The following is a 12,500-nucleotide window of genomic DNA, read 5'->3' as shown; positions in this document are numbered from 1 at the left end:
AATAATAATAATAATAATGATAATAATAAAATGATATTTTTATTATTATTATTATTATTATTATTATTATTATCTTCGTTTTGGAGATCGCAAAATAATCAACTAGTCTTTCGTTGATTGCCTTCAAATTGAAAACGGTACTTTTGCATTTCCTGGTACCTCAAATGCCACTTACACCACAATCACCCCCACCACCACCACCGCCAACTCCACCAACACCACCACCACCACCACCACCACCATCACAACCACCACCACCACCATGACCACCACTACCACCACCACCATCACAACCACCACCAACATCACCACCATCACCACCACCACCACCAACACCAACACCAACACCAACACAACCACCACCAACACCACCACCACCACCGCCACTGCCACCGCCACCGCCTCCATCACCACCATCACAACCACCATCACAACCACCACCAACACCAACACCACCACCACCACCACCACCACCATCAATACTATCACTACAGCAACAACAACAGCAACAACACTAACAAACACTTACCTATGCAGTACAAATAGTCTTTTCCAATCCCTAATTTTCCGATCTCCTCAGGGACCCCTTGACCGTAATGGCCCATGTAGATCTTCTCCTCACTGTTTAAGGACTTGAGCAAACTTCCCAGTTCTTGGCCCTTTATAAACACGTCGTCGTCAGCACGGATGAAGTATTCGTATTTATCCGCATGATTCTCGTGTAGGTACCTCAGCATCTCAAATACTTTGCCCTGTGGTGGGTACACGTTGTCTGGTACGCGATTCAGCCTTATTAAGGGCATCCCGGGAGGGGCTGGATCTGTGCTGTTGCCGATGAAGAAGACCACGTCGCCAGGGATCGATTTCAGCCACGTCATTCGAATGGCCCAGTCTCGGGTATCGAAATACTGCGAACTCGTCATCACGCCGACCAGAACGAGTTTTTTCTTGGGACCCGGGTTGAATTGGAAATCTCCGAGTTCCTCGATGAAAGGCTCAATCGGGACCTTTGCGATATTCTGAAAGAGTACAAGAAAAAAACTAAGTCTTTATTGTAGTCAAAGTCATCATCATCATCACCCTCATCCTTCCAATTTAACCTTCATGTCCCCATTCTGACTCGAGTTGGATGGTTTAATGGGATACAAGAGGCCCAAACACTAGCACATCATCATCATCATCAAGTTCTAAATTAAAATCTTCCACCAAACCTTAGTCACAATTTATGTTCCTAACACTAGCTTAATAATAACTAAGTTATTTTACTAAATTCTTTGTTATATTTAAAGTAATTGAAAGAAACACAGAGAATCTCAACAGAAATATGGTAACAAAAGGGTTAAAATATATAATAGAGAAACAATTCTTAACCCTTTTGTTACCAACCCGGCTGAAACCACCTCAGGCTCTGTAAGTACAAATGTCTTGTTTTCATAAGTTTTGAATTAACATCTTCCACCAAACCTTAGTCACAATTTATGTTCCTAACACTAGCTTAATGATAACTAAGTTATTTTACTAAATTCTTTGTTATATTTAAAATTAATTGAAAGAAACACAGAGCATCTCAACAGAAATATGCTAACAAAAGGGTTAAAATATATAATAGAGAAACAATTCCTAAGGTACAAGGTAAGTGGAAATGAATTGGGGTCAAAATAAATAAGGTTGTGAGTAGGTAAAGGTTGTGCATGTGCATGGCTTAGGGGTTAGTTCATTTAACTCATGGTTTTAAAATTACAAGTTCTTCAGAGGATCACGGTTTCGATTTCCAGACTGGGCGTTGTATGTGTTTATTGAGTGAAAACACCTAAAGCTCCATGAGGCAGGGGGTGGTGGCGAACCCTGCTGTACTCTTTCGCCCCAACTTTCTCTCACTCTTTCTTCCTGTTTCTTGAGTAATGCTGTGATGGACTGGGGTCCCGTCCAGCTGGGGGGAACACATACGCCACAGAAACCGGGAAACCGGGCCAATGAGTCTGGCTAGGCTTGAAAAGCGCGAGTAATATATATATATATATATATATATACGAAAGAACATTTCTCCTAAAACGGACAGGTCAGTTTTAACTTCACCACTATTATAATGTAAATATTTTTGAACTCATAATATTCTGTATGTGTATACTGAACTTTTTTTAATAATTCCTCCTGGAAATTACCTTGAGATGTATAATATATTTGTTTTAATCTTTTCTGCCCATTATTTCAATGAGCTTGTTAAACTTTTTTATATTCTCAACATACTGTTGTCACCAAAGAATGTATATTTATATGGATTATAGTACTCTGTGTCAACCAATATTCTGTGCATGTTTGAATATACAGATACAATACCAATATCAATTCCTTCTGGAAACTATCTTAAGTATGTCCTTGAGAACGATTATTTATGTAATCTTTTGTGCCCAATATTTTAAGGAACTTGTTGAACTTTTTTATGTCCTTTACATGTCCCTGTTACCAAAGACTGTATATATGTAATGTAGCAATTTGCAACAACCAATAATTAACGCAACCAAACTTCTACATGTTACTTTTGACAATCTTTTTCCAAAGAGTGAAACCGGTAAAGTAAAGAAACATCTTTTAAATTGCATTTTCAAACCTTCTTTCGTATATAATTCCACTCGTGCGGTACCCCACAACTCCACTTTGTTATATATATATATACACATATCTAAATCAATACCACATACTAAGTCACACACACATACATGCCCACATGTACACAGACCAGTTCATGATATGTAGGGAAAAGAGGGGAGAGTAGGTGATAACTGTAAAGATGGATGAGAGGTGTCATTCAGTTTTTATTTACTAAATCCACTGAAAAGTCTTTCATTAGGCTATAGCGAAAGATACTTGGTGAAGGTGCAATGCAGTGGGACTGAACCTGAGTGCAGAGATGAGGGCACCGGACTCTCGGTCGTAGGATCGCGGTTTCGATTCCCAGACCGGGCGCTGTGAGTGTTTATTGATCGAAAACACCTAAAGCTCCGTGAGGCTCCGGCAGGGAGTGGTAGCGATCCCTGCTGTACTCTTTCACCACAACTTTCTCTCACTCTTTCTTTTGTTGGCCTGCTCACTTAGCCAGCGGGGTGGCGTCATTTGAAGGCTAAAAAACAATGCGAAGCGCATTGTGACCAGCGATGTGTAGCAACATATGATAGCCTGGTCGGTCACGGTGATCACGGTGATATATATATATATGTGTGTGTGTGTGCGTGTGTGTGTGTGTGTGTATGCATATATATATATGTATATCTGTATGTATATGTATATGTGTGTGTGTGTTTGTGTGTTTACACACAAACATATATTAAGACATATACACATATATACATGCAAAGAACAAGAATAAAATGTGAAATAAGGAAAATATTTTTAAAATGTAGGTGCAGGAGTGGCTGTGTGGTATGTAGCTTGTTTACCAACCACATGGTTCCGGGTTCAGTCCCACTGCATGGCACCTTGGGCAACTGTCTTCTACTATAGCCTCGGGCCGACCAAAGCCTTGTGAGTGGATTTGGTAGACGGAAACTGAAAGAAGCCCATCGTATATATGTATATATATGTATATATGTATATATATGTGTATATGTGTGGGTGTATGTTTGTGTCCGTGTTTGTCTCCCTAGCATTGCTTGACAACTGATGCTGGTGTGTTTACGTCCCCGTCACTTAGCAGTTCAGCAAAAGAGACCGATAGAATAAGTACTGGGCTTACAAAAGAATAAGTCCCGGGGTCGAGTTACTCGACTAAAGGCGGTGCTCCAGCATGGCCGCAGTCAAATGACTGAAACAAGTAAAAGAGTAAACTTAGCGGTTCAGCAAAAGAGACCGATAGAATAAGTACTGGGCTTACAAAAGAATAAGTCCCGGGGTCGATTTGTTCAGACTAAAGGTGGTGCTCCAGCATGGCTGCAGTCAAATGACTGAAACAAGTAAAAGAGTAAACTTAGCGGTCCGGCAAAAGAGACCGATAGAATAAGTACTGGGCTTACAAAAGAATAAGTCCCGGGGTCGAGTTGTTCGACTAAAGGCGGTGCTCCAGCATGGCTGCAGTCAAATGACTGAAACAAGTAAAAGAGTAAAAGAGCAAAAGAGTAAAAATTGAATTTTTTCTCTTCAGCAAAACTCACCAAATAAAGGATGGAGAAAAGGGGAAGTAACTATAAAAATGAATTGTTGGAACTTACATTTGAACACTGAAAATTCTCAGGAAAAAATGTATAGCATATCGACGTGGTCATCTGCATTCCAGCTAAGATACTGATAACGAAAATTAAGACATCAGTAATTAATTTTTCTCTTCTCCTCATTTTCTTGTTTATGATCTTCTTACTTGTTGGCAATGCATAGGCATCCGGAAATTTTGGATTATCACAGAATATATCGCCGGCTTTCCTCTTCGCTATGCTGCCAACGTAAGAATGCTTAAGGAAATAACTACTCTTGATATCGTTGGTGGCGGGGGTAGTGTATCCGGCCTCTTTGTTGAAGTCATCGTTTTTCTTTACGTTAATGTCGCTTGGTTGACCGTTTGCTAAAAGTGCCGTTGATGTTTCGCCTGCATCTGCGGTAGATGATGATGTTTTTGTTGCTGCCGTTGTTGTGTCTTGAGAATGGTTCCTGTATCGATCCAGTGATTTGTTGAGATGTTCGGCAACAAGGTTAACAAGTTCAAACACCGAGAGGATTTTTATTTTGAGGGTTTGGAGAAACGTTTCAAAATTTGTGGTAGTTGGTAAGTTTGTTTCGTTTATTTAAAATTTTGTAGTTTTCCATTTCGTAGGGAGAAAGATATGAAAAAGAAGAAATCAAAAAAACAAAATGAGTAAGAAAGAAAAAGAAAGATATAAATGACAATTTCTTATTTTGACACAAGGCCAGCAATTCCAGTGAAGGAGTTAAACCAATTACATTGAGCCTAGTACTCAACTAGCAATTGAACATTCTGAACTCAGTATATATATATATATATATATACATATATATATATTATATAAGTATAAATATATATACATATATATATATTATATAAGTATAAATATATATATATATGATATATATTATATATATGTGTATATATATGTGTGTATTATATATGTATATAAATATATTATATATATGTATATATAAGTATAAATATGTATATATATATATATATATGATATATAATATACATGTGTATATATGTGTGTGTACATATATATGTATATATTATATTATATATATGAATATGTGTGTATATATATATATATTATATAGGTATAAATATATATATATAGATATATGATATATATTATAGATATGTGTATATATATATATGTGTGTATATATATATGTGTATATATATATCTTATATATATGTATATGTGTGTGTATATATATATTATATATTATATAAGTATAAATATATATATATGATATATATTATATATATGTGTATATATGTGTGTATATATATATGTATATATAATATATATTATATATATGTATATGTGTGTGTGTGTATATATATATAAATATATATATATACACATATCTAAAACATTTTGTCTAGTGTGTTGATGGTTCTACCAGTTTAATACTTTAAGAAAGACAAAAATATTAGTTTCAAGTGTTGGAACAGGGCCCACAAGTTCAGAGAAAGGGTTAAGCTGATTACATCCACCCCAGTGTTCAACTGGTACTTATTGCGGCGAGCTGGCAGAAATGTTAGCATGCCGGGCGAAATGCTTTGTGGGGTTCCGTCTGTCTTTACGTTCTGAGTTCAAATTCCGCCTAGGTCGACTGCCTTCCATCCTTTCGGGGACGATGTAATCGACTTAATACCCACGTCTGTCCTTGTTTGTCCCCTCTGTGTTTAGCCCCTTGTGGGTAGTAAAGAAATAGGTATTTCGTCTGCCGTTTACGTTCTGAGTTCAAATTCCGCCGAGGTCGACTTTGCCTTTCATCCTTTCGGGGTCGATAAATTAAAGTACCAGTTACGCACTGGGGTCGATGTAATCGACTTAATCCCTTTGTCTGTCCTTGTTTGTCCCCTCTGTGTTTAGCCCCTTGTGGGTAGTAAAGAAATAGGTATTTCGTCTGCCGTTTATGTTCTGAGTTCAAATTCCGCCAAGGTCGACTTTGCCTTTCATCCTTTCGGGTACGATGTAATCGACTTAATACCCACGTCTGTCCTTGTTTGTCCCCTCTGTGTTTAGCCCCTTGTGGGTAGTAAAGAAATAGGTATTTCGTCTGCCGTTTACGTTCTGAGTTCAAATTCCGCTGCAGTCGACTTTGCCTTTCATCCTTTCGGGGACGATGTAATCGACTTAATACCCACGTCTGTCCTTGTTTGTCCCCTCTGTGTTTAGCCCCTTGTGGGCAGTAAAGAAATAGGTATTTCGTCTGCCGTTTATGTTCTGAGTTCAAATTCCGCCGAGGTCGACTTTGCCTTTCATCCTTTCGGGGTCGATAAATTAAAGTACCAGTTACGCACTGGGGTCGATGTAATCGACTTAATCCCTTTGTCTGTCCTTGTTTGTCCCCTCTGTGTTTAGCCCCTTGTGGGTAGTAAAGAAATAGGTATTTCGTCCGCCGTTTACGTTCTGAGTTCAAATTCCGCTGCAGTCGACTTTGCCTTTCATCCTTTCGGGGACGATGTAATAGACTTAATCCGTTTGTCTGTCCTTGTTTGTCCCCTCTGTGTTTAGCCCCTTGTGGGTAGTAAAGAAATAGTTATTTCATCTGCTGTTACGTTCTGAGTTCAAATTCCGCCAAGGTCGACTTTGCATGTCATCCATTTGGGGTCGATTAAATAAGTACCAGTTACGCACTGGGGTCGATATAATCGACTTAATCCCTTTGTCTGTCCTTGTTTGTCCTCTATGTGTTTAGCCCCTTGTGGGTAGTAAAGAAATAGGTACTTATTTCATCCACCCCGAAAGGATGAACGGCAAAGTCGATCTCGGCGGAATTTGAACTCAGAACGTAGAGAGGAGCTAATGATTCTTTACTCTTTTACTCTTTTACTTTTTTCAGTCATTTGACAGTGGCCATGCTGGAGCACCGCCTTTGCAAATTTATATGTCCTATGATAATTAAAGGGCAACAGGGATCACAACTACAATTTCCATTGTACTCGACTCTATAGGTTGGGTGCCAGTCATATATATATATATATCACGTGATCAGATGTTGTTACACACCGCTGGTCACAATGCGTTCGCATTGTTTTAGCCTTCGAATGAGACCACCCCGCTGGCTAAGCGAGCAGGCCAACAGAAGAAAGAGTGGGAGAAAGTTGTGGCGAAAGAGTACAGCAGGGATCACCACCATCCCCTGCTGGAGCCTCGTTGAGCTTTTAGGTGTTTTCGTTCAATAAACACTGGGAATTGAAACCGCGATCCACGACCACGAGTCCACTGCCCTAACCACTGGGCCCTGTGCCTCCACATATATATATATATAGTGTGTGTTATATATATATATATATATATATATATATATATATATATATATATATATATTTATATAGATATATATAGTATATATATATAAGATATATATATATATATAATATATATATATATATATATATATATATAATATATATATATACATATATATAATGTATATATATATATATTATATATATATATATATATATATATATATATATATATATATATATACTAGTATATATATATATATATATACATATATATATGTGTGTATATATAATAATATTTATTTGTATGTATATATATATATAGTTAATCCAAACATGAAAACACAAGGGGAAAACACAACAATGCTAGGACGTGGAACAAATATAGTATTATTGGACGCTCAGGAAAGAAGGTAAGAAGGAGGGTTTAACGTTTCGAGCGGAGCTCTTTGTCATAAACATTGGAAAAGGGAAGATCCAGAGAAGGGAAGACGGAGGGAAAAAAATCGCCAACGGTACACTTTTATCCATGCGCATTCGTTAAGCTGCAGTCCTCATCAATACACTTGCTTTATGAAGCTGTCCTCATTCATACTCTCTCTTTACTCTTTTACTCTTTTACTTGTTTCAGTCATTTGACTGCGGCCATGCTGGAGCACCGCCTTTAGTCGAGCAAATCGACCCCGGGACTTATTCTTTGTAAGCCCAGTACTTATTCTATCGGTCTCTTTTGCCGAACCGCTAAGTTACGGGGACGTAAACACACCAGCATCGGTTGTCAAGCAATGCTAGAGGAACAAACACAGACACACAAACACACACACACACATATATATATATATATACATATATACAACAGGCTTCTTTCAGTTTCTGTCTACCAAATCCACTCACAAGGCATTGGTCGGTGCGAGGCTATAGCAGAATACACTTGCCCAAGGTGCCACGCAGTGGGACTGAACCCGGAACCATGTGGTTGGTTAGCAAGCTACTTACCACACAGCCACTCCTGCGCCTATATATATTATATATATATATATATACGACAGGCTTCTTTTAGTTTCCGTCTACCAAATCCACTCACAAGGCATTGGTCGGCCCGGGGCTATAGCAGAAGACACTTGCCCAAGATGCCACGCAGTGGGACTGAACCTGGAACCATGTGGTTGGTAAACAAGCTACTTACCACACAGCCACTCCTGCGCCCATAATTAAAAAGTACGTAAGGTATGTAGCAATAATGGGGTTGTTTTGTTATTTGTTTGGCCCAATGAGGTGGGTGGGAAGAAAATTGTTTACAAAGAAACGAAGCGATAAGACTAATGAGGCTGTCTGAGTTGTGTGGCTGAATAATTAGACTTAGGCCAAGTTAGAGCTAACGTAACAGCAACCTTTATTTTTGAAGATATATCACAATCCCAATCGTCAGGTGATCAGAAGGGCAGGTGTTATCAGTTTCTTCTCCGCACTACTTGAATAATATATGATAGTGATCTCATTAACAGTAATGCTAATATACGTTCTGAGTTCAAATCCCGCCGAATTTGACTTTGCCTTTCATCTGCATGGGGTCGATAAAATAATCACCCGATGTGTGTTTGTTCCTTCTCGAGCCACGCCTGGCTCATTAGGGCCGGTTTCCCGGTTTCCTTGGTGTATAGGATCCCCACCTGGACGGGACGCCGGCCCGTCGCAGGTGAGCTGCAAGATGCAGGAGGAAAGAGTGAAAGAAAGTTGTGGCGAAAGAGTCAGCAGAAGTTCGCCATTACCTTCTGCCGGAGTTGCATGGAGCATAGGTGTTTCACTCATAAACACACACACCACCCGGTCTGAGATTCAAACTCACATTCCCTTGACTGCGAGTCCGCTGCTCTAACCACTAGGCCATGTGCCTTCACAAGAAAGAGTGAGAGAAAGTTGTGGCGAAAGAGTCAGCAGAAGTTTCGCCATTACCTTCTGCCGGAGCCACGTAGAGCTTAGGTGTTTTGCTCATAAACACAAACATTGCCTGGTCTGAGATTCGAAACCGCAATCCCTCGACCGCGAGTCCGCTGCTCTAACCACTAGGCCATGTGCCTCCACATACACATTTGTTGTTGTTTGTTCCTTTTCAAGCCATGCCTGGCTCATAAGGGGCGGTTTCCCGGTTTCTTGGCGTATAGGTTCCCCACCTGGACGGGACGCCGGTTCGTCGCAGGTGAGCTGCAAGATGCAGGAGGTAAGAGTGAGAGAGAGTTGTAGCGAAAGAGTCAGCAGAAGTTCACCATTACCTTCTGCCAGAGCCAAGTGGATCTTAGGTGTTTCGCTCATAAACACACACATCGCCTGGTCTGAGATTCGAACCTGCAATCCCTCAACCGCGAGTCCGCTGCTCTAACCACTAGGCCATGTGCCTCAACAGGATGCAGGAACAGGAAGAAGAGTGAGGGGAAGTTGTGATGAAAGAGTCAGCAGAAGTTAGCCATTACCTTCTGCCGGAGCCAAGTGGATCTTAGGTGTTTCGCTCATAAACACAAAAAGCGCCTGGTCTGAGATTCGAACCTGCAATCCCTCAACCGCGGGTCCGTGCTCTAACCACTAGGCATGTGCCTCCAAAGGAGGAGGAAGAAAGAGTGAGGGGAAGTTGTGATGAAAGAGTCAGCAGAAGTTCACCATACCTTCTGCCAGAGTCAAGTGGAGCTTAGGTGTTTTGCTCATAAACACACACATCGCCCGGTCTGAGATTCGAACCTGCAATCCCTCAACCGCGAGTCCGCTGCTCTAACCACTAGGCCATGTGCCTCAACAGGATGCAGGAAGAAAGAGTGAGGAGAGGTTGTGATGAAAGAGTCAGCAGAAGTTCGCCATTACCTTCTGCTGGGGCCGCGTGGAGCTTAGGTGTTTCGCTCATAAACACACACATCGCCTGGTCTGAGATTCGAACCTGCAATCCCTCAACCGCGAGTCCGCTGCTCTAACCACTAGGCCATGTGCCTCAACAGGATGCAGGAAGAAAGAGTGAGGAGAGGTTGTGATGAAAGAGTCAGCAGAAGTTCGCCATTACCTTCTGCCGGAGCCAAGTGGATCTTAGGTGTTTCGCTCATAAACACACACATCGCCTGGTCTGAGATTCGAACCTGCAATCCCTCAACCGCGAGTCCGCTGCTCTAACCACTAGGCCATGTGCCTCAACAGGATGCAGGAAGAAAGAGTGAGGGGAGGTTGTGATGAAAGAGTCAGCAGAAGTTCGCCATTACCTTCTGCCGGAGCCAAGTGGAGCTTAGGTGTTTCGCTCATAAACACACACATCGCCTGGTCTGAGATTCGAACCTGCAATCCCTCAACCGCGAGTCCGCTGCTCTAACCACTAGGCCATGTGCTCAACAGGAGCAGGCAGGAAGAAAGAGTGAGGAGAGGTTGTGATGAAAGAGTCAGCAGAAGTTCGCCATTACCTTCTGCCGGAGCCAAGTGGAGTAGGTGTTTCGCTCATAAACACACACATCGCCTGGTCTGAGATTCGAAAGCAATCCCTCGACCGCGAGTCCGCTGCTCTAACACTAGGCCATGTGCCTCACAAGATGCAGGAAGAAAGAGTGAGGAGAGGTTGTGATGAAAGAGTCAGCAGAAGTTCGCCATTACCTTCTGCCGGAGCCAAGTGGAGCTTAGGTGTTTCGCTCATAAACACACACATCGCCTGGTCTGAGATTCGAAACTGCAATCCCTCGACCGCGAGTCCGCTGCTCTAACCACTAGGCCATGTGCCTCCACAAGATGCAGGAAGAAAGAGTGAGGAGAGGTTGTGATGAAAGAGTCAGCAGAAGTTCGCCATTACCTTCTGCCGGAGCCGCGTGGAGCTTAGGTGTTTCGCTCATAAACACACACATCGCCTGGTCTGAGATTCGAATCTGCAATCCCTCGACCGCGAGTCCGCTGCTCTAACCACTAGGCCATGTGCCTCCACAAGATGCAGGAGAAGAAAGGTGAGGAGAAGTTGTGATGAAGAGTCAGCAGAAGTTCGCCATTACCTCTGCGGAGCCGCGTGGAGCTTAGGTGTTTCGCTCATAAACACACACGATCGCCTGTCTGAGATTCGAAAAACTGCAATCCCTCGACCGCGAGTCCGCTGCTCTAACCACTAGGCCATGTGCTCCACAAGATGCAGGAAGAAAGAGTGAGGAGAGGTTGTGATGAAAGAGTCAGCAGAAGTTCGCCATTACCTTCTGCCGGAGCCGCGTGGAGCTTAGGTGTTTTGCTCATAAACAACACAATCGCCTGGTCTGAGATTGAAACTGCATCCCTCGACCGCGAGTCCGCTGCTCTAACCACTAGGCCATGTGCCTCACAAGATGCAGGAAGAAGAGTGAGGAGAGGTTGTGATGAAAGAGTCAGCAGAAGTTCGCCATTACCTTCTGCCGGAGCCAAGTGGAGCTTAGGTGTTTTGCTCATAAACACACACATCGCCCGGTCTGAGATTCGAACCTGCAATCCCTCAACCGCGAGTCCGCCTGCTCTAACCACTAGGCCATGTGCCTCAACAGGATGCAGGAAGAAAGAGTGAGGAGAAGTTGGGATAAAGAGTTTGAAAGAGTCAGCAGAAGTTCGCTAACATTCTGCCGGAGCGCGTGGAGCTTAGGTGTTCGCTCATAAAACACACATCGCCTGGTCTGAGATTCGAAACTGCAATCCTCGACCGCGAGTCCGCGCTCTAACCACTAGGCCATGTGCCTCCACAAGATGCAGGAAGAAAGAGTGAGGAGAGGTTGTGATGAAAGAGTCAGCAGAAGTTCGCCATTACCTTCTGCCGGAGCCAAGTGGAGCTTAGGTGTTTCGCTCATAAACACACACATCGCCTGGTCTGAGATTCGATCCTGCAATCCCTCGACCGCGAGTCCGCTGCTCTAACCACTAGGCCATGTGCCTCCACAAGATGCAGGAAGAAAGAGTGAGGAGAGGTTGTGATGAAAGAGTCAGCAGAAGTTCGCCATTACCTTCTGCCGGAGCCAAGTGGAGCTTAGGTGTTTTGCTCATAAACACACACATCGCCTGGTCTGAGATTCGAAACTGCAATCCCTCGACC

At 42.2% G+C, this 12,500-nt stretch overlaps 1 protein-coding gene across 1 annotated transcript in view; it reads right to left on the bottom strand.

The window, feature by feature from the left end:
* The window catches only part of LOC115224956 (chondroitin sulfate synthase 1-like), a 10,252-nt gene extending 5,504 nt beyond the window's left edge, over nucleotides 1-4,748 (bottom strand). Inside the window, exons 1-2 of the mRNA XM_029795885.2 lie at nucleotides 4,203-4,748; nucleotides 530-1,019 (exon numbers count right to left, since the gene is read on the bottom strand). Of these exons, the coding sequence (XP_029651745.2) occupies nucleotides 530-1,019; nucleotides 4,203-4,325 (613 nt within the window). The 5' untranslated portion in view covers nucleotides 4,326-4,748. The remainder of the gene's footprint in view (nucleotides 1-529; nucleotides 1,020-4,202) is intronic.
* Between the last annotated feature and the right edge of the window lie 7,752 nt (nucleotides 4,749-12,500).

Source organism: Octopus sinensis, linkage group LG27 (assembly GCF_006345805.1).
Source record: "Octopus sinensis linkage group LG27, ASM634580v1, whole genome shotgun sequence".
In the NCBI taxonomy this organism is placed as follows: Eukaryota; Metazoa; Mollusca; class Cephalopoda; order Octopoda; family Octopodidae; genus Octopus; species Octopus sinensis.
The sequence above is the reverse complement of the archived record's forward strand: the minus strand, read 5'-3'. Positions and strand labels throughout refer to the sequence as shown.